The sequence below is a fragment of the Photinus pyralis genome, unplaced genomic scaffold, assembly GCF_008802855.1.
Source record: "Photinus pyralis isolate 1611_PpyrPB1 unplaced genomic scaffold, Ppyr1.3 Ppyr1.4_LG6, whole genome shotgun sequence".
Lineage (NCBI taxonomy): Eukaryota > Metazoa > Arthropoda > Insecta > Coleoptera > Lampyridae > Photinus > Photinus pyralis.
The window spans coordinates 21,906,337-21,930,001 of NW_022170663.1; the positions used below are offsets into that span (position 1 = coordinate 21,906,337).

The 23,665-nt window shown below is 37.1% G+C and overlaps 1 protein-coding gene across 1 annotated transcript; it reads right to left on the reverse strand.

Moving 5' to 3' along the window:
• Window positions 1-6,286: 6,286 nt before the first annotated feature.
• LOC116173678 (cysteine-rich protein 1-like) lies at window positions 6,287-10,676 on the reverse strand. The gene is made up of 3 exons (XM_031491320.1): window positions 10,522-10,676; window positions 7,122-7,274; window positions 6,287-6,407 (listed from the first exon to the last, which is right to left on the reverse strand). The coding sequence occupies exons 1-3, from the start codon at window positions 10,559-10,561 to the stop codon at window positions 6,364-6,366; spliced, it is 237 nt and encodes a 78-aa protein (XP_031347180.1). The 5' UTR covers window positions 10,562-10,676; the 3' UTR covers window positions 6,287-6,363.
• Window positions 10,677-23,665: the final 12,989 nt, after the last annotated feature.

Genomic DNA, 23,665 nt, shown 5'->3' on the forward strand with positions numbered 1-23,665 from the left:
TTTTAATTGCGCAATTGTATATCTGATATTTTAGCATTGATTAAACAAGTATTTTACATCTTAATATTGTTTAGTCTATTAAAATATTTATAAACAAATCCGTACTCTTGAGAACGATACCTTATGCTCACTTTTTTACAATGGCCATATTTTTAAACGAATGCAAGCGTTGCGATAGCCTACGACGTAGGCAACCAACCGTTCCCGTTTCGAAATTGCACGAACTGCTGGATTTTATTGTTGAATTTATAACCATTTCCTCCACTAGCACACACAAAGACGAATTGCCAGATGGACTCCCGAGAGGTTTTCGGAAAACTGATTCCGAAAAATCATGAGACCACTAGAAAAATTTTGAATAAATCACCAAACGATCAATGTAGGTATATGTTCTAAAACTCGTGTCCATTGTACAGTTTTATAAAACATCCGGTTCGGCATTTATCAATAGGTTCGAAAAGTATTAGACCGGGAGGCAGCGTACATAGTAACTAAACCATAAGCGACAAAAAATTCGACAATACAGGCTGAAAGTACGTTGAAAACTAGTAATAAAATCACCAGTCTGCCAGTCGTAAGTGGCAGCATTAACTTGAGGGCGGCGCTGAAAAGTGATTCTTTTGGAGATCAACTAAATTACTAAACTATATAAGGGCCACGGAAAAGATTTATGTCCAGAAATGCCATTTTTCCCATAGTTTTCAAATACGCTATGGCAGACGATATCAAGTGCAGCGTTGAGGGCGACAGACGGCCCCCAATGTAGAGAAAAACACCCCTGAACTAAACCATGAGGACCATATAAAAATTATACATAAAAATTCCTCTTTTTGTCACTACTTTAAAATATATCCTGGCAGACGATATTAAGTGTAGCTTTAATAGTGGCAGACGTCTTAGAAATTAAAAAATTGAGGTATAGTAAATCCCTGCGAGTGCGAGCGTGTGAGAGATAAGCGATAATAATAATAATAAGGGTGATTCCTATAGTACCTGCCACCGTTTGGGAGCGTGTAGGTGGTGCGTAGGGGAGTATTTTGATATAGGACACTTGGGGTCGGAAATCTAAAATAAGGGTGCCAGAACCAAATTTACCTTCTGGAATTTCGCGCCTGTAGGTAGGCAACCCAACCGGCCGGCGGTGCACACGGAGCGATCTCAGGCGGCGATGTGTGGCTGACACTTGATCAGAATTTTGTTTAAACCCACGAAATCCCGTCTGCAACGACGCGTATCAAGTGAATAAACACTATGGCACGTTTTACTAACACGGAATACGCGGACATGCACTTCATGTACGGATTGGCAAATGGTAACGCACGAGCTGCACGACGAGCGTACGCTGAGCGGTATCCAAACCGTCAGTTACCCTGCAGACAGGTCTTTCAAGAAGTTCACTTCCGACTGTGCGAGACAGGGCAATTGCAGGTAAGCTGACGGAGGCTTAACTTTACACACAGATTCGTGATGCACATCGATACTTGGGTCATTTAAGCACCCATTTCGAAAAGTTTGTTTGTTTACACCGACCCCCTCCTATTTCGCAGCCCACTAGCGCCCGTGATCGCGATCGCCCGTTGGTAAATGCCTTAGAGGAGGATGTGTTGGAACGTTTCGAGGCAAACCCGCGTACTAGCACTCGACTTGTAGCAGATCAGGTGGGTTGTAGTCAACACACAGTGTGGAACATCGCCAACAACAACAACTTACACCCCTATAAGTTTAAGAAAGTGCAAGAGTTACGGCCGGGTGACCATGAAAGGAGGCTGGAATTCTGCAACTTAGTCGTCCAGGAGGAAGAAGCTAATCCGAACTTTCTGAGGAGCGTGCTAGTTACTGACGAGAAAGGATTCTCAAGAGAGGGGACCTTCAATCCTCGTAACAGCCACTACTGGGCGGAGCACAATCCTCATGAAACGTTTACGCGAGGATACCAGGACAAGTTTTCTTTAAACGTTTGGGCTGGCATCCTGGGGGACAACCTACTGGGGCCTTACATCCTCCCTCCGCGTCTAAATGCCCATAATTACCTGATTTTCCTGCGCGAGGTGCTACCAGAACTTTTAATGAATGTTCCAGTGAACTTGTACTGGGACCACTGGTTCCAGCACGATGGGTGCCCTGCTCACTACGGGCGGCAGGTGAGGGAACACTTGGACCAAACCTATCCGGACAGATGGATCGGCCGTGGAGGTGCGGTGGAGTGGCCTGCCCGCTCGCCCGACATCACCCCATTAGATTTTTACTTGTGGGGTGTGATGGAAGCGCACGTCTACGAGACTCCCGTCGAATCCGAAGAGGACTTAATTGCGCGCGTCGTCATGGCCGGAGAGGCTGTTCGCCAGGACATAGGAGTCTTCACGCGAGTTCGAGGGGAGTGGTTGGCTAGATGTAGGAAGTGCATTGAGAACAACGGTGGCCACGTTGAACACTTGTAAACGTTATTGCTTTTGACTGTCGTTTTCCCTCCTTCCCTCCTATGTCGCTTCCTCGCGCTAACTCGCTCTGCATCGCTCCGCGCGAAACGTCGGTCGGTTGGGTTGCCTACATACAGGCGTGAAATTCCAGAAGATAAATTTGGTTCTGGCGCCCTTATTTTGGATTTCCGACTCCAAGTGTCCTATATGAAAAGACTTCCCCTAGGCACCCCCTATACGCTCCCAAACGGTGGCAGGTACTATAGGAATCACCCTGTATGTAGGTATGTACTCTGACAACATTTATTAAGTTTCGTTGGGAAACCATTTAAACGCAACAACTCGAGAAGGTGGGTCTTAGGACTCTTAGGAATTAGCACCATATATCAACAAGAAGTAGTTAATCAATAAATGGAAGAAATAACAGCTTTTGTAATTTGGAAAGTTTATGATTTTGGTTTGATGCAAAAAAATGAAGCAGGTTTCATTTGAAAAAATCAACTTTTTAAGGTTTGAAATTATTAAAATTGACCATTAGTTTTAAAACACCCTGTAGAAGGGCGATCAAAATCGAAATCATTTTAATGACGTAGTGTTGTTGATTTTGGAAGACTTTAAAATCCAAGTCAACGGAGTCATAGGTGCAGGGCCCTAAAGAAAAGTAGTCAACCGTAAAAAATATTGAAAACCTTTGACGCTGGATATATGGAAATCTTAGTGTAAAGAATAGAAATGTGGTATCAAACAACGGGTTTCATGTAAATTTCGAAATAGCAATAAAACACAGGGTGTTCTATTTAAAACAAAGTAGCTATCCACATCCTATAGAACTGGAAGCGAAACGACCATGATAATATTTTCAATCGAAAGATCATGAGAAACTATGTTGGTATGGTAATACTCTACTTCCTTTTTGTCGACTGAGTCCTTAACTATTGTTCTACTACGAACCCAAGGTAAATAGCAGTACTCAGGACCGATTGGCTAGGGAAATACGAGTGGGTATCAAGGGTTGAAATGACCTGCGGTTTACAGAACCACTATTTATGCTCAAACCTCTCTGAAATACTCGAATGAAAGGATAAAATTAAAATACACAAGAAGCAAGCAAGAAGAAATAATTAATCCTTTCAACTAAATGTAATCTAAATTTCGTTAGCTGCTCGCATATTTGGGCAAAGTACAATTACAAATAATTTACGTTAGCCGATCGCATAATTCCGCAGGGGCCATAAACTTCAACTAATCATAAAAATCTCAACGCACAATTGCGCCAACCAAACGTTTTTTTTCGGTTGAAACTTTGCACAGTTGACCTATATGCTACATATAAAAAGCCTATTGAAAATGGGTCAAATCCAATGACCCCGTAGGGTTACGCCGCTATTCTACATCCGCATTACACGCGGTTTATTATGTATTAAATTCAATTAATGAATGTAAATGAAAAGAAATTACATTGTACTGCTATGGTAAATTTGAACTTTATATAATCCACGAATGCCTGACAAAATGCGCACGTCTACTCGTTTACGAGGGAATCTCATTGACCATTCGTTTGCTTACCAAGCGAAAGTATCTTTTTTTTTCCTTTTATTGTTTTGTCGCATACCCGAATTCTCTAGTTATGACCTATAATCATTATTATAATTTACGGGTATAGAAACCGTTTAAGACCAATACTGTTTTCTTAGAAAAACTGGTTTAATTAGAACGTGGAAATGATCCATACGCGTATTACTAATATCGAGCATCTGAAAATAAATTCGACTATATACGTTCGATTCCCTTGTTAGAGTTAAGTCAGGTTGACACGGGTAGGGAAGCCCGCTCGCGTCTCATGCTTTAATTAGACAAGAAAGTACTAAATAAACATTCGTGGGTGTACTACTGCAACGCGCGTTTCCTTTTTTACCACCCTCACGTTAGTAAGCGAGATAGATATTTTACTGGGGTAAAAAATTGCACCTATCTTTGTTTTTTACCGAAATACATGTTTTGAAGCACCAGGATTCCGAATCGAACAAAATCTCGATTAGGTCGGACTGTTTTATTTTATTTTATTTTTTATTTTATTATACCTCTCTTGTTTTGGGCCCTCAACAGGCATGCGCCCAATTACAGAGTGACCCGCATAATGCTATTTAGAGGTGCCTCTGCAGAAGGTCTTAAGTTGGTCTATACTACTCCGGTATTTACCTTACGAATTAGGAAAACTGCAGGAAAACCTAATTCGGAGTAGCCGGTAGAATGCTCGGAACTGGTCTAAGGTAATTTCCATCTCCGCCACAGATGAAAAATTCACCTCAACCCAAGTTCGAACACCCGACCTTCGGATTTATAACCCAATGCTCTTACCACTGAGCCATAAATCCGATGTCTGCCTATACTCCCATTTCCGGCTGAACCGATTGGAACCACTTGTGTCAAAACCGCAGAAGTGCGGCGATGGGCGGACAGACTGACAAAACGCAAACAATGCCACATTTTTTTTAAATCTTTAAAAATGCGCTAAACACATTAAATTGCAATTTCGAAAGACCAATATCGTTTGTGACGACCATAGACAATATCGCAAGGCAAGCCACAAACAATTTCAAATGCCGAATCTAAAATTCTACCTGTAATTTTTGGGGGAGATACGTGTTGACGAATTTACTACAATCTTTGAGTGTACAGTAATATTAATTAAGACGTAGTAATAGGGATTTTATACGTGTATTATTCTTCCCTATGTCATAGAGTAAATTATGCCTATGTCTACTTTTAAATGTCAAAATCTCTTCTGAAGGCGCCTAATTGTATACAACCAAAATAACTTCTTAAAACAAATACAAATCTGGCCGACATGTTAATTATTTGAATTGGTTAGGCAACTAACAATACTCATTGGACATTTTTACTATTCCCGCCATACAGAAACTTATAATACTTTCTCTTCCCCGATTTTCGGTTGTTACAATGATAAATTAGTTACTATAAATATAAAATAAGACATGTGACTTACAAGTTGCATAACCTACAGGTAGTTTTGCTGATCATTTCTAAATTGATAGTTTTATACAGTGTGTAACAATATAGGTATGTAAAAAATTGGGGTGGTAGAGACAACCAAACCAATTACCTTTTCTAAATAAACCGATGGTCGAAATTTATAGCTTGGTATATGGACTGCGTCTCTAAAAGTGGTAACTTTTACAAAATCGAAGAGTAAACCAAATATCCTGTTGAGAAGACACAAGTTTTGAGACTTTCAACCTTCCCAACAAATTCAAATTTAGTCTTGCTGTAAGGTGTATTGAATAACCACCGGCGTATGCCATCCTTCTGAAATTCCTTTCCTAAAGCAATGCCTAAAGTCAATTTGATCTCAAGCTCCTGAAATTTCCCTTCAAACTTTTTACACGTTCCCACACATAGGATTTTGAGTGTTAGGTCGTATAAAAGTAATCACACAATCATTGGTGCAGCGGAAAATATTGTTTTCCGTAAGACCTCTGGTGCTGGTGGTTCTTTTGTAGTAATTAGCATCAGGGTGCCTCCTCCCTGTTTCCACCCCACTCTTGTGGAGGCACCTCATTTCCAAGCCACTGCTGTACTTGGGCAAGCAATGATGCATCTTCAATCAATTGATTGGTCCATTTTCTTCTAACCCACACCTAGTGTAAAAATCACATGCGGCTCATTTTCGCCAACTGTCGTTTTGATTGTTATAAGCATAATACGGCACGAGACCTAGTATATGTATATCAGGATGAGCTGTGGAAATCAAATAATTACTTTTTAGCATATTGCCCCCAAAAATAAACAAGTAAAAACATAGGTAGGTAGGTACCCCTCGACTCAAAGAGATGGATTTATGAAATTCCTTTGCTTATATCTTATACATTTAATTCACTTTATAAAAATATGGAATGTGATTACAAACAAAAAAATGTGCATAATGTTACTTCTTGTACACGTAACTTTCAGCGCCACCTCGCCCGAAACCTGAAAAAGAAAGCATTCTGATTAAAAGTGAATAATCAATTTGTTTTCACTAAGTATAAGCGTGCAAAATCTCTAACCTTATTTAGAAGTTTAAGTAAATTACCTACATCAAAGGTAGCTTCACTCAATTTTACAAGAATTTGTACTTAACGCGATTTCTTAATCAATACCTACGTGCAATTAGTGGGCACATTTTCGACCTATTTTTGCTACTGAACTATTGGTAGTGTTTCGTGTAGCACTTTCGCTTTTCAACGCTCAGGTAATGAACAAGTAAAGTAGCTTTCAAGTTTACAATTGTTTCTTATTATGAAATTGAGGAAACTCTGAGAAGAATAAACGAGTTATACATAATTTTTCTAATACCTAGCAGTCAGCACAGTCTTTAGCGCATTTTTGGAAAAAATACGCTATTATATTGGTTATGGCTGGCTGGCTGTCCGACTGGGATCTCAGCAATTACAATAGCTAGAGACTTCAAATTTTCACTGAAAGCTTTCTGATGTAGTGTAGATGTGCAGGCTCTAGTCTATTTTGAGTTAGATTATTTGTGAGATCTATAATTGAAGAAAATAATTTCGATATGGTTCTCGGAGATGCTATAATTTTACCGTTAGATAGCGCTACCAGTATAACAACTTAATTATTAACGCATTTTTGAAAAAAAGGCAAGGAGTGTAAAAAAATTAGGTGAACCTACGTGTAACTACATACCTCCAGGTCCGAACAGGGCGGAATAGCAGGGCTGGTTGCAGTAAGGTTTTCCTTCGTGTTCGGCGTGTGAGCCGGGGGTTAAAGTTTTGTTACATTTTTCACAACGTAAACAACCGGCGTGCCAATCTTTTCCCAGCGACGTTTTGCGCTCAGCTGAAAAGATTAGCTTGATTAGTTTTGAAACAATTCTTTGAATCGCATTTATGAAGGCCTTTATTAGGTAAATATAGTAGCATGAAAATGTAAGAAAACCCGAGGGATAAACCACTTCAGTTTTTGTGTACACTAAAATTCTAAAAAATTCTAGGAACATTCTACAAAATGCTAGTCGTATACACTAAAATTCTACAGTGCTTTTCCCCTCGCGAAAAACACCAGAGCGTTGTTGCTAATACTGCTAATAGAGAAATAACCACTTATTTAATGGGAATAGTAAGTTTTATTCCAGATCTAGACGAAATAATATCCACGGAATCGAGATGTCCATAAAATTTTTGAGATCCTATTGCAAATCGCTTTTGTGACATGTCAAAAAAGCGCTCGCGTGCGCCTCATGCAATCTGTGCATTTTGGTATCTCCCAAGAAACGTTAATTAACTCAGAAATAACTAGTAACTAGGTAATGATTTTAAAATCATTCAATTTTCAATTTCAATTTTTCTAGGAATACGTCATCCTTTAAAGAAAAGGTCAATCCTAATGTGTAAACCACTTATCATATTAGTCTACACCTCGTTTCCATTTATAAACATTTCTAGAATACACTGTACCTATCTAAGATAAGGATGCCTATCATGGAGATTTCAGAAACCGTAAAAGATAGGTAGAAGGTCAAAAAAGTTTAAAGAAAAGTTGCACAATTATTATCATGCATTAAAGAAAACCAGAAAATTCCGAAATCTTCCGAAGATATGCTAGAAAAACGGAAATTTGGCGATTTGGGTTTTATTTTTTTCTGATGTTATTTAACAGAAAATTTTTTTTAAAAAACACACTTTCTTATTTCCACTTTTTGAGCTCTACAAGACACCGTTGAGAGATTTTCATTACGTTTCGTTTCGGAGAAATCATCATCAACTGTATTTTTTATATGGCCCGTAAAAAAAGTACATACTGTATTGAGTAGCATTTTTTATTAGGAATACAATGATACATGGCAACCAATCGTAAATATCAGTTTCGAAATAATAGCCGTTTGCACCGACAAATTTAAGCGGAGCTTAGCTTAAGCGTCCCTTAAAATCCATGGCAACGATTATTGAGACAATGGTTGCCATGGATTTTAAGCTACGCTTAAGCTAAGTTCCGCTTAAATTTGTCGGTGCAAACGGCCATAAGTCTCGGTAATTTCTAAAACTAATTTACAAAGCAACGGTAACTAAATATCGGAATATAAAGGAAAAGGATATCAAACGTAGTTAAGGCAGTACAAATGAATCTTCAAAGTGACTACAAATATATCGTAGACAAAATCGGTTCTCGGAAGGTATATTCTTTTCGATTCTAATTCATCACGTGACTTCGCCAATGTCAGTCTCACTAAGATGGCGCATCCATGTAAAAATGCGGTGTCATTCACGTACTGCATAGGTAATAAGTAATATCCAGGTAGATAATAACATGTCAATCTTTACATACCTCACACAAATGACTTGCAAATATAAATCCGCTAAGCGTATAGAGCATCCACAACACATCAAAAATAGAGAGAAATAAACCTGACGATATATAATACCAAGAGCCCTTTTCAGGTAGACAATAAATCAAGTAAAAGTAATGGCGTATCAAGAAACTCGGATGACCTCTAGCGGCGAAAATAAAGAACTAAGGTAATACTAATAACAAATCTACCATAGAAATAACTAACATCTTAACTAAACGGGTTTACAAAGGAAATACCTAGATGGTGTAAGAATATCGAATATAAATTAGAGTAAAAAATCGAATCTTAAATAGATTAAAAAAATGTTAAAGCAGGAAAAAAACACACGGCTGTCATCAGCGAATAACCGTTGTGTGCTGTTGAAACGCGTTCGATCTTTTAGTGTGGTTTACTGGTTTTTTCGTTTTACTTTTTCCAGTTTCGAAATTTGAGAAAAATGTGTCATTGTTCAGAATTGTACTAAAATAAAAGTAGGAAAATTATTTCGAAAAAAGTGAAACGCATGTGCATAAAGTAACTATGCCATCCTTAACTGATAATTATACAGTTAAGGAAAACGTCAAGAAAAAACAGCAGGATAGGTATGAGTTCCCTGTAAAAAAAGGAGTGATGATATGCGCAAACATGGTTTAATGATTAGTTCACTGATTAGATTGTTGCGATGACAAATACTTTATTTATTTTGTAATAGGCTATGATGTGATGTAAGTAATTATAAATTCTCTCCTTTTTTTACCTATTTAATTATGGGAAAAGATTACTTTTTTTTATTTTTAGATGGTGACTTCATTGCCACAAAAATGAGGGTGGCTCAAAAGGTGACTTTAGTAGTAAGGGCAGTGGTAACAAATTAGAAATATACACCTGATTGAATTTATCCAAAAAGGAAGAAATTTGTATCTAATTAAATTTCGTGCACTAAACGTTTTCTTTTTGGTGTCAAAGGGGTCCAAAAACTGTTTATGCCTTAAGGGACACTTATATTCACTCTATATAAAACGAGTTGTGTCGACATCATTTTTGAACCTTTTTTTATGTGCTCCAGTTCTGATACAAAAAATAGATTATTATTGAATTTCAATTTTTTGTTCGAGATCTCTTCGGAGGAATAAAATGAAATAGACTTTTCCAGTACTTTTTCACTGTTGGTATTCTTTATTTCCCCTCGCAGTCTCATTTTAGTTAGTTCAAAAAAATATTTAAATTTTTGCCATACTTTGTAGCTATCGAGTTTTAACTGCTCTGTAATTAGTGTTTTTGTACACGGAAAGAAATGGAATAAACGACAGAAGTATAGAGAGATGGACAAATAAGCGATTATTATAATATCGCTAGTTAGAAAAGCGCGAGTTGCCACTTAAACCCATTTTCTGTTTACTTCAAAAGGGCACACACACAGAAACTTGCCATTAGCTAATTACAAGGACTGTAACAAAGGCCGGATCTTTTGTTCTCTTTAAATTTTAAATGTCGCGAGTTTTGTTGTACGCCTGTCATCCGTGCACTTTTCGTTATGCAAATGTCGATATGCATTACTTATGCATATTATGTAACAAAAAAGGAAAACCGAGACGTGTTTAGCAAAATAAACCGGCGATGACTAAACGAATTACATCACGTACGAATATAGGCACGTAATCTTATCAAAAATTTAATTAGCCTAATCAGTTACCAAAAATTTGGTTCCTGTTCGGTTAATAATATCAGAAAAATACCGTTAGATTATTGAAATCTTACCAAAATATACCGCTTTATCGCACTTGGGACAGTTGGGCATTGTAAGCACTGGAATGTGGTTTAATACACTAAACTGGACGCACCGCGCTACGGATAGGAGGCGTATGTACTTTGATAGTTTCCCACTCTGCTTGATTATTTATTTACCGTAATGTTACCACACCCCACCTACTTTTTTTCTTTTCAATTTAAATTTCAAACGTGCCTACAGTTTTTGGGGTTTGCTCAGATATAGCCGTTATCTATTGTTTCCGTAGAACGAAGGGGGCGAAAGTCATTAATTTCGAGTATTCAAAGACCAACGTTGAAATACTGATACATACATTACATACGTAGGTACTTAGCGATTCAAACTGGGCTGGCGCCATCGAACAATTCACCAAATTGGGCCTTTTTTACCTGTATATCGGCAACTTATGATGCAGCTTAATGTATAATTGGTTGCATATACAAATGAATAAGGATAAAATTACAAGAAGGAATCGTGCAAGATCATCCTAGAACAATTTTCAGTTCATCCTGTCTAAGCTTTCGGACACTTATAACTATTCCGTATTCGTGATGTTTCTTTTATATTTGTTTTTTATTAGGATCGCTTTCCCTTTCTGTGCTCTTTCTGCCCATATATGAGAATGTATTTTCTCCGATTTCTTCTACAGTTGTTTTTTTATGCGATTTGGGGGGCTAGGACTAGAATGTCTGTGTTTAATTTTTGGGTTTCTTTTGCACATTCTTTAAGTTTTGTACCGATTGATTGTACAGGGTGTCCTATTAATAAAGCGGTATCTATGGAACCGCTAGGGAAAAGTTTGTAGGGTTGTCGCTAGAGGGCGTGCGATTCATGGTTAAATAGAAAAATGAATTTTTCCCAAAATTACCCAACAAACATGCATAAAAAATGCCTGCATTGCAACCTTGTATGAATTTTACATCATTTTAATGCATCACATATTGTTCTAGCTCATAAAATATTGAGGGGTACAAATTGTGATGCATGTATTTTTTATGCACGTTTGCATAAATCAACAATCATTTTTCTTCTTAACCTTGAATCGTACGCCCTCTAGCGGCAAACCTAGAAACTTGAAAATAATCCAGCGATTTCTCTTGCCTTTTTTTGTTAACAAAATCTTAATCCCCCATGCAGTGCAATTAACCATTCCATACATATGGTCTGTGACCTTTATTATTAGGACACCCTGTACATTCCAGGTTGCACAGTTCATAATCCATTGTCAGGGCCGCCGATAAGGGGGGTCAGCCGAGGCATTTGCCCCGGGGCCCGGTCATATTCTGGGGGCCCGGCCAAAAGAGATTTTGAAACCGGTTTTTTAACAGAAATCTGCATTATCATATTATCTCTATATGAGAGTAGAATATAAAAACATTCACAGCAGAAGATTTAAAAAACCATACCATTGAGCAAAATTTCCTAATTACGGCACAGTGGTAGAAGGCTCGCTAGGTAAAAAACCGTTTGAGATCGACTATATGGGTCAAGATCGTTAGATCAATCTCGGTACATTAGTTCTTGAAGCTCAACTTGCTAGAGAAATTAATTTTGAGCGAGTGATATTCACTTTTGCTAATAAGAAAATCCGCAGAGTTACATTGTAATTTGGTTATTTGAATTCTAACAATTCATCATAAATTCCAAATCTAAGTAGTCAAGATTGCAAATGTCTAGTTTAAGATAAGGGTGATGGACAATAAAAATTTCAATTATAGGGGCCCGGTCAAAAAATATTCCCGGGACCCGTCGAGGCTAACGGCGGCCCTGTCCATTGTCATTGTTGAGTTCGTTTTTTTGTTTTTTCCGTCCGTCCGTATTTTGAAGCTGTGCGAAGTAACGATTTTTCCGGGAGATTAATTTCGAGTCCATCGTACATTTTAGAGAGCTTGCGAGGTTTGTCGTTCGAATATTTTCCATTCTCTAGACCAGCGGTTCTCAACATACATACATAATAATTGAGAAACCGGAATCGTTTATCTCCATGTTTATGGTGAAGTCATATCAGTTGTTTTAAAATAAGGTATGTGTTGTATCACGTATTAATAACCTGAATTGTCTTTGTGTTTCTTTCAACAATCGTTTATATCGTTTGCGTGTCAGACTGTGGGGGTAAATTATAATTCAATTCATCATTAAAATATTCGTTCAAATTTTGTATTAAATTTAAAATCTTTCAGTTACGGTTCGAAACTTACATGGAATTGTTTATTTTATTTAAATTGTAACCTATAACGTGTGCATCATAAATAAAGCATAGGATGTATATTACCTACATTTGAAGGTATAATTCAGGTAACGTATCAATTTTAATGGGATATTGGATGGCATTGATTTAAAGGATCTTCAAGATTCTGATATCAACAAAGTACTCTTAAAGATTACCAGAAGATATCAATGGCTCTAAAGGCATGTGGAGAAAATCCATCTGATGACTCATGAAAACTCTTAAAGTTTCAGGTTACTCTTGAAGGTCATTAAAAGGTTTTTAAGTGCTGTCAGAGACTCTTAAACAATGTAATGTGTCAAGAAGAGTCTTCAAAGTTCCTCTTGATGTCTCTTAAAAACTCTTTAAGTATGTTACATTCTTGAAATACACATAGAGGAATATAGGTACTAGAAAACTTTTGGGTGCTTTTTTTAAGTAACCTGAAAGATTCTTAAATTCTACTAAAGGCTCTAGAGTAGGTACTGTAGAACTTTTAACTTTAAATAGACTTAAGGACACGGTCAAAGAACCTATTTAGTGGTTTCTAACTAATGTTAAAGGCATTTTAAGTGCTGTTAAAGACATCATTGATTAGAATCTTCTTACCCAGCATGCTAAAGTGCAAGCGTAAACGAAATGAGTATTTTACAGTAAAGAAAGTGGTCACGATAGCTCTTGTGTTTTCAGGAAATAGTCTTTAAAACTTTTACCGTTTGCCGCTTTATTTATAATGATATTAGCACTTCATATAAACAAATTAGGTGAACAGCTTTCATTAATAAACTGGTTTTTTTTAGCGTAACTAGCCACTCCAAATGTTTTGCACCTTGGACCATAACGCTTTCGTGGTAACGATTTATTTAAATGCGAGCACTTTAATCCAATAGTGCAATGAGCCGTAAATATTCATCTAAATAAACAAAATTTCAATCCAATCAAAGGACTAGGATCACTTAATTTAAATACAAAATTCCCAATTAATGAACCAAAATAACCCAAATCCTTTGTTTGGATCTGCTTCTTAACAATAAATATAATACTGTTTCATGCAAATAATTCTCATAGGTCGATCCTTTTAGGAATATTAAAATTACTTCATACAAAATTACTACGACCACTACTTTATACAAAAAAAATAATGTAGTCGCTTACGTGAGTAATATTCTCTTGGCAAGTTCGTACGTTCGCGAATCCAAGCAAACTGGCGTCAATGTGGCGTAAGTAATACTCGAGCTCCGCCCATTAAAAATAAAGGAAAGAATAAAATAAAAATAAATTAAATAAAACTAGGTTTTGTTGCAGGTAAATGCACCGATTAATTGTCTTTCAATTCCCTGCCGTATGCCAAAGTTTTATGTATGGTACAATGCGTTAGCCAATGACGTCACTGAACTTTGGGGAACTTCCTTTTACCAACCGTTACTGTTAGCGATCCGAAAAGACTTCTTATTTATCGCAATTAATTTATTTATTAATTAAGTTTAATGTCAATTAATTTAATCCTGTTTTTTATTTAAAAAGCGGATCTCCGACTCAAAAATATTCTTTCGGGCATATTTTATCTTTCGTAAATACGTTGCTACGAATGCTAAAATGTTTTTCTTCGTGCGGGAATTTACTGTAATTCGTCTATTCGCACACATATAAAATTGCAGGTAACTCGCAATTTCTCACAAATCCGAATTTGATGACGCGCTTTTTAACGACGCGATTATAAAGTAGGAAAAACACCGTTGCCTAGAAAATATTTATTCAAAATAAAGCTTGTCAAACTTACCTTTATTAATAATTTTTCACTAAACATACGATTCCAACGTGTAATATGTTTAAAATTATTTTAGGTAGAATCCCTGTACCTGAAACCAGCAACGGTGTGCCTGTTCAAGATCTGACAACCGCGCTCGTAACCATTTTTGAAACAGACTGCTTGCGCTACCTCCGAACGGTTCAGCAACGCACAAGGTAGGTGCCTACATTATATTTATATGAATTCTCATTCACAAATATTTCTGATGCTGCTTACGAATTGTTAAGCTCTGTTTGCAACATTATTTTCCATAACGGATGTACCGTAAGGGACGCCTGTGTGGTTAACATTTGCGTCAATTTATATTAGAAGCGTCTGCTGGTGCGAAACCTAGCGTGAAGCTATCTACCATAATTCTTCAGTATACACTCGTCTGAGCAAAATGCCGGTATCTGTCCCCATGTTATGCAAATTCCCGCTAGTTTGCTCATTAAAGGTTTGTTTAAACTGTCGTTTTCATCTGCTAAACTAACCCACATTCAGTTTTGTTTAATTTAATTGATATAGTATGTACAAAATTTGACGATACCTCTAATTAATCTTCCGCGCTCTTGGCGGATGGCCTGGCAAGGTGGCTGCTTAGTGTCTATGCTCTTTCTACTTTTTACTTCGCTATTTATGCAACCGAGCAGAAAACCCACTACGGTTCCAACGCAAATCTTGCGACCAGCGTCCCCTCTCAGCCAATTGCCAGAAACTGAACGGTTATAGTCATCTTGGTAAAAGTCCACGCATGCTAAAACACGTCTTTTCCCTTTTAAAGCTCCTCGCGTCTTCGTACAGTATTTTACTCACATCTAAAAATTCGAACAAATTTAACTGCCCTTAGCGGGCTCCCGTTACAATCTTGTTTGACAAGTAAATTTGTATAGGGAAAGGTTTTATTAATTTTTCTTGATTTACAAAAGACAAATGGCAAACATTTTTTTATATCGATGTACAATGCAAAAATCAACTCCCCTATGAAGTATTAGTTTTTCCTCAAAGTAAAACAAGCATTGCGTGTTCTTTCTAACCTTTGCACATTTCGAAAAGGTGCTTCTGCATATCACCGCCAATTTGCTAATGATATGTTGCCGTCCAATTAACCGAAAAACAGGTCAGCCTCGCCTGCTGCTAACAAGCGACTACGCTCACAAGAAATCCTTTCTCGCGACACAAAAATACACGCATTCAGAGTTCTTATGGAGCATAAGGTTCCTGCCACTGTTTACGCATTTTTATGGTAATTACACCAACTGATGCATTGTTTACCTTTTCACCATCCGAGCGACATTCCCCACACGGCAAAGCTTAATGGTTTCACTTTTGTAATAATAAACGTTGCCTTTTGTTTACGAGCGATATTTAATTAAAGACCAATTTTCAATTTAGAAGCGAAAAGAAGCGACGCGTGTAGTAAGCCCTCTCTTTAAATTGTATCTTTTTAACGAGAAGCGACATAAAGATGGAATAATACAGTAATTCCCATTTCTACTGCATAAATACATGTTTAGGCTTAGGGATTCGTAACATTGCTCGTAATTATTTTCTCCAAATAAGTCGATGCCCAGTTTGATATTGTGCTCTTACTTGTAAAAACTATTTCAGTGGAGAGACCAAGCGACTAATAAAACAATACACGTATTTGCGTCCTCTTTTTCCTTTCTTTTCAGATCTAGATCTTTGTCGGTCTTTTATTCGAAATATTTTATGCAGTGGATGGCATCCTTAAAATTAAGTGCTTGTACTATTATTAGCGAAGCAACATGTTAGTTTTCCAGACCATTACTGAAAATCTAGTGGAGGACACAATCCCATTAATATTGAAAACAACGGCTTCAATTTGTTTATAATTTTGTATTAAAACCATAGAATCAAGTTATTTTCGTTGGTGTATTGGATTTGATTTTTATTATTAATTCAATTGTTTTGAAATTTCTGGTCTTTATCTATTTCATGTGATCCTTTGTTTCAAAATTCAACCCGTATAGAGACGGAAAAGAATAACCACAAGGTCCCCTTTAACCCCCCCACTCGGGATTCAATTGTTTTGAAATTTCTGGTCTTTATCTATTTCATGTGATCCTTTGTTTCAAAATTCAACCCGTATAGAGACGGAAAAGAATAACCACAAGGTCCCCTTTAACCCCCCCACTCGGGATTCAATTGTTTTGAAATTTCTGGTCTTTATCTATTTCATGTGATCCTTTGTTTCAAAATTCAACCCGTATAGAGACGGAAAAGAATAACCACAAGGTCCCCTTTAACCCCCCCACTCGGTTTTGGGGCTCGTGGGGGAAGAGGGATTGTGGTGAAAGGTCGTGTCCGTAGCGTCTTTAATTTTAGGAAGATATTTGAAATACGTTAACTCTAAGTGAAGACAGCGAGCGGTAAAGAAGCCATATTACAAACCTATTAAAAAAAATACCATTCAAATTTTACAAAGAAGAAAGAGCAAAGCGTTCAAGTAAAACAAAAAAATTTCTGTACTTGCATATAACGTTTTCCTAGTTCTTATTTAAAAGCCACGGATAATAATGTCACTATAATTGCGTAAACTTTAGTAGATTATGAGAGAGGCTGCTAAACCTTAATAACGTGTTAACGCCAACCAGGTTGTTCGGATTTAAAAAGAGAAAATCAACTAAGTAAATTTAAGATTTTTTTTATTTTACGCCTGTGTGCGGGGTAATTTGTCTAAGCAGGGTTTGTAAGCTTTTCTTTCATTCAAGAATTTTGTTTTAATTTTTCATGTCATGTGTTTCAGAATACATTGTCATTGTCAATCAATTAATTGTATGGTTATTCAGATCGTTTGTCCGACCCAGATTTTATTTCATGTTACATAGTTTAGTAGTTAATCCTTTGGAGGCTAATCAATAAATTAAGTCAACATTCAGATTTTTTGTAGTAAGTAGATGCCGGAAGTGTACCAAGAACGATTATAATATATATAATTATCTTCTTTGCTTCGCTTCTTCCTTTACCAACGCGCCTGTTTACACTTCCTTCGCCCAATATTCGCGCCATCTTAAGTCCTTCCTCACGCCATACTTATACATTCTGTCTGCACGTATCTTTCAGCAGTTTGTTTTCGGCGCCCCTTTTTCTTTCCATGTTGCACTGTTTCGTGAAGTTAACTTTGACGTTTTCCTTAACCCTCCTAGTGTTGCACCAACAGTTTCTTTACTCCTTCACGCCTCCTTCGTGACGTCCGGCTTTGTAAGGATTTTATTTCTTTACGCTTCTTTCACGCCCTTTTCGCTCGCTCACATTTCTGTGTGCAATGGTATGCGGTCAACTAGACCACCCACATAACACCTGTCCAAGTAGCTCAAACAAATCAAAATGGAAACTAGAATTTTTATAATTTCTCCGTGTACCCTTCCGGCAACTGCCACAAAAAAAATCCCACTACTGACTTTGAAATAATAATTTGGGAGACTCAGTAGCCTCGATCAACTTCTGAAAATTCCAAAGGATTAACACCTGACACCATTCTTGGGTACGAGAAGAATAAGCTGACATGAAAAACTATCCGGGTCGCATAGTGAGTTCGAATAAGCACACAATTAATTAATTGGCTAATTAGTCCTATCAATTGGGATTCTCGCCCTACAAAAGGTGGTGTAGTAGTAAATTTTTAATATGTGGTTGACGTCTGGGCCTTGAAAAAAAACTATGTTTTCGATCTTGGGGGAGGGCTGCTCGCGCCATCTTGTATAAGAGATCTCACAAAAAAGGTTCAAATAAAATATAAATATGGCAAAATTCCTTACGGTTTTTGTAGTTCTAATATGTTCAGAGTTACTTTCCCATGCAAGACACATACGCTGACAGCTTCTGGACTTCACTGTTCTTTAGGACACAAATCTTGATGACAAGCAAAATTAACTTGATAAATGAAATGGTGCATTGGCGCGAATTAACGCATAAAAAATGTAATTGCCATATTCACACGTGCGTTTATCCGTTAATCAAATCTCATCCGACATAAAAAACTCTTATCGCTAGCAACCAGATGTCCCTACATTTTAACACCTTTTACAATTAAATCAACACATCTCAATATACAATACGCAATTACAAACAATTCTAAAAGGTAAAATAATACTGCAGAGGTATAAATTCAAATGAAATAAACCAATTCTGTGCCGCCCTTCCCCCCTCCTCCATATTTACTCTACTCAATTGAAATACGTATACCCAAATAACTTGTACAAGACACGTTCACGACGGAAGTTTAATTTTTTTTCTAGGGGCGCATCCCGCGCATCTTCGAGGGGTAGTCGACCTCGGACATCCAAAAGTTCATTTCCGCTGCGAATTTTCTCACGCGGTTTTAAAGTTTCTTAAAGCTCGTATCGGTCTCTCTTTCTTGTGTGTCCAATACAAATTCGAACTATGAGAAGTGTCCCAAAAATTGAGTATTAGTTTGTGGAGGGTTTTTAGCGAAATCCGCCAAAATGGCATATTTATATGACTGCGGAGACGTCAACGCGAATTGCAGGTGAACTTGACGCCGGAAGTGGGTACCGACAAAGGGAAAGTGGTAGCGACAAGATCAAAACTATATAAATTTATTTGATAAACTTCCTTCACTTCACTTCCGACTTTCATTTTACGAAAAATTCGCTGAAATCTCTTCGATCCCATACTAGGGTCTAGGACTTTGATATTTCCTCATATCTCCTTCGCTCTTCTGTACACCTTTTTCACGCATCCTTTGCCGTTTCTGCGCAATCTTCATACCTTTGTGACCTCATTCGCGTCTCCTTTTTTCAATAAGACGTCCTCTATCGTGGTGTTTTACGTTTATTTCTGTAACTGCATTCTATGTTACTCTGTAGTCTGTTTTGTCTCTTTCTTTCGCTTATGGCTCCTCAAATTTCCTTCACGCGCTTTTTACGCCCCTTTTTGACACTTTCCGACTCTTTCAACACTTTTTTGTGCTCATGTTTCTTGTTGATGTCGATATGCTTTCTTTCATCACGTTACCTCTTAAGTTTTTGGCATTTCCTTCATGCCTTTCTTTTTTATCAGACGTCCTTTCTTCACATATCTGTTCATCACGCGTCTTTCGCATTTTCTTCATATCTCCTTCAACCTTTAAAGACCAGTTGTTGACGCCTCTCTCATACTCCCTTCCTTTATGCGTTCATTTGTAACTTCTTTTATCCATAGGTATGCTTCGCGCTTTCATTGCGCGTGTTTCACACCTCCTTGGTTCCTTTTTTAAGATTCTTGTGCGTCTACGTATAAAGGCGTTCTTTCTGCAGGTCTCGTTTTTTGATTTCTTCTTACACCTTCTTTCTTTATGTTTGATCACGTCCAGTCTTCTGGAACCTCTTGTTTGTTCGCTACGTCTCCGACATATTTTGTTGCTTTGTTTTTTCCAATTCGTTTCCTTGGCCAGGGCCACAATTTATTATTTAGCACAATAAAGCGCATACCGCTTACGCTTCTTCATTATAGCATTTGCTAAATGGCTTAACTAGTTCGTTGTTCTCAAAAGCCAAAATTCACCTTTACGTACTCGTTGCGGCACACTTTCGAATTTTATAGAGAAATTTGCCTTTTTGAATCTAGTATGCATAAGTTTTTGGATAAAAGGTCTAGTTTTGCACTTGGTCGCCGAGACTCGAAAAAGGCTCTTTTTTTAATTTTCTCGGGAGAGTAAAAATCGCCCGTTTACAAAGTCTTGTAACTCCTCAACGGTTGAATCAAACCAAACAGGATTATAATCAAACCTGCTTTAATTTGTATATTATGAAAACTGTATCATGATTTTGATGTCTTAAAAATGCTGCAAGTTTCGCATAGTTGCAGTGTGTGTTACATATGCGACAGGCGTACAGTTTTTTTTAGTAAACGAAATAAATTAAATTAAATATGAATTATTTCCGCTTTGTCGTTTCGAGAAATTATTATGTTCTCAAGATAAATATACAAAGTACTGAAATTATGTGAAACATAATACTAATTAAAAATAATGCAAAACTAAGTAGACGCATAATTTTAATGTAGTTTATAATTTACGATCCTTTCCCATTTATGATATTATAATAAGGTGTCGTGTCATGTAATTTGGTGCGTAATTGGAGGAATAATTTAAAATATTTCATGGTTGTGCGGTTTAAAAGAATTGCCTCCAGGATTTTCCCTGAGTAAATGGTACTTCTCGATCGTGAGTCAAGATGACTTAACAAGATACGGCGGGTGGAATTCCTTAAAGATTATCCTTGTTATACGCGAACGTTGGCCCATACCTCCGTCTCAAACTCATTATTTCACCTCGTCTACCTACCCATTCAGCTTAAGACCAACTGCCAAACTAAAACTGGCCCTGCTCGGCAGCCATCCGGACCGGGGCTTGACCACGCATCCAAGAACTAACAATTCACCACAGTCGACAAACTAAATATTTACATGCCTATATGTATTGAAGTAGTTGTTAGTTTGTTTATTTAGGATTTTACGGAATTTTCTACTAATTAATTCCTTCTTGTAGTTTCGATTTCATTTTCAACACGCCGTTTCGAGAAAAAAAGGACGCGTAACGTGTAATAAATTTTTAACAATGTCATTGCCTTCTACGCGAATTTAATCGACGCAAAAACTCTTCCTCGATGATTTTCCCTCTTCCAAATTCCTAAAGAGCATCGGCAAAAAATTAAATTGCTTACGGGCATAGCGTGTCGAATTATTCTAATTCTACAACGCAGCATTTCAACCCCTTTTGCAGTAGTAAAATTGTTTAGCGCCAGTACCTACTATTTGTTATACCTACGAACTAGTTGTGCATGCACTCCGCACCCTCTTAGTCGTGTAATATATAATTAAAGGTAGAGAATTGTTAGCGCTTGCCTATTGGTAATTTAATACTCAATTGATGCTTTATACCTATTGTTTGAGATGATGTCAGAAAGCCGTTGAATGAAAAATTTGGAATTTACATGAAATAGTTTGTACCAATCATGTACCTAATTAGCGGCGAACAAGCTTCAGATGATCATAAATCATTGGCAAAAAATTCGAAGGCAATCATCAATTACTTAATAATTAGTGCCAAGTCACAACTTTCAGTGCAGAGTTTACGCAAATTTATGTATTTATCAACAGTTTTAAAAAGTAAAAGATATCTTTGGAAAATGATTGAAGACCTCCCTTTTTAGTTGTGTGGATATCAAACTTCCTACTTCGGATCTGAATTTTTTAATGCATTGTGCCAACTTATCTAACTAGAACACGCCATATGCGTAATAGCATTTTAACGCACGAGACTAGGTACCACGAATTTAAAATGTGTCCAGTGTGACTTTGCAACGATTGATAAATCTAATTATAAACACATTCATTGACATACAAGATCACCAAGGATTTGATTTAAAGTGTGTCCAGTGCCCTTTCGTCACCAAACATAAATCTTAACACACATCTTAACATTTGTTAAGTCATGGACTCAGATATATACTTGTGGAGCCTTTTTCATTTAATAGGCTGGACGTGCCCTGGAAAATTTATAATCATTTCGTATAAAAGATTTTGTTAGTACCTGTGTTTAATTAAGCTTATGGGTGGTTTAGTGACAACCAACAAAAATTCGTAAAACCGTACATACTAGCAATTTTACAATAGAAACAATACATATTTATTTTATAGCATATGTTAAATTAACATTTTACTAGGTTTGAATGAGTAGCCTAAACCGCTCTTTAACCGTAAGGGTAGATAAAGTCATCACTTTAACCGCAAGGGTAGCTAAAGTGAAACAGATTATTGTGCATTCTAATAACATATATCATTCTTATTTCAAATGGGGCGCGGAGCACGATATAAGATAACATTCAGAACATATGACAATGGTCAATGCTGTTTCTATGGAAACGACCGCGACGGCAACACCTAAGCTTGGCGTTTTTGACGTCTAAAAAAACATCACAGATTTTTTCGAAACACTTTATTGTTTAAATTCATTACATGTGCTGATGTGCTCTATTTTCCTACATAGTTTCCATATTTGTTTAAACATTTGACATGATGGTCTCCCAGCTTCTGTATGGCGTCTGCCGCCTGTAAGGGTAACCACACTTAAGCTGCTTCTTTTACCTCGTCATCTGTGACGAATTGCTTGCCGAAACTCTTTTAGGTAGCGGAATAAGTGAAAATCACTGATACCTCGGCATCAAGTCTGGACTGTAGGTGCGGTAGGTGGTCAATCTGTTCCCATCCAAAGATTTGAAACCCTAGACGTCATAAGGCCACGTCGTCTATGAATTTCCGCTGCTGAAACGTTCTTTGCCGGATTTCACAGTCGGCGGGCTGATCGATTGTTATAAACATTTGGTACGCATGCGCGGTTCAATGCTTGTGCGACATTCGATTAGCTATAAGGATTTGGACCTTAGTTTCCGAATAACCCTCGAAATTCTTCGTGTTTATTAAAGCAAATAGTCGAGCTTGTTGAAAAAAATAGGAAATTGGGTTTCCTGAGAAGAAGATTTAATGTTTGTGTTGTCTGTGCAGTGTGCACATTGAATTAGAAATTGCAGTGTAAGACGGAACATTTTTATTATTGGCATTATGAGACAATTCATACTTTATTTAACCTGTTTCGATCGAGTTGCAGCGGGGTATTTGTCTCTGGCCCGGAGTGACGATTTTTCGTGCAGCAATTTTTTGAATAAATTTGTGTTCTGTGTAAAAGAGCAGTTTCGCATTAGAATAAGCCCAAGTTACGACCCAGGATTTTAAGAGTTTCATGTTAATTGTTTGAGTGACTTTATTTAATTGAGCTAGCTGGACAGGTGTTTTGTGGGTGGATTAGACCCTGTTTTCCATTGCACCCAGCATATTTATATTCAAAATATCAACACCTTACACTAAAGCGGAGTCTCTCCTAATAGACACTCTTCATTCTTATAGTTTTGAGGCCATAACATTAAAACCGCAAAACTGAATACTCTCACAATCCCTACAAAACCGTATATTTTACACTATGTTCATTTTTTAAGATATAAAAATAATAGGTGCATCGAGTACGCATTGCATTGCGGGATTAATTTTTGCTAAAAGTTCGAAGAAACTGAAATAATTAAAAACATTTTCGATTGATACGCGTTTAAAATAGTAACCA

Excerpts from the sequence above, each read along its gene's own strand:
- LOC116173678 (XM_031491320.1), bottom strand. The coding sequence starts at position 10,561 with ATGCCCAACTGTCCCAAGTGCGATAAAGCGGTATATTTTG. Across the intron at positions 7,275-10,521 it reads CGATAAAGCGGTATATTTTG|CTGAGCGCAAAACGTCGCTG; the intron begins GTAAGATTTCAA and ends TAATCTTTTCAG. Across the intron at positions 6,408-7,121 it reads CGCCCTGTTCGGACCTGGAG|GTTTCGGGCGAGGTGGCGCT; the intron begins GTATGTAGTTAC and ends TTTCTTTTTCAG.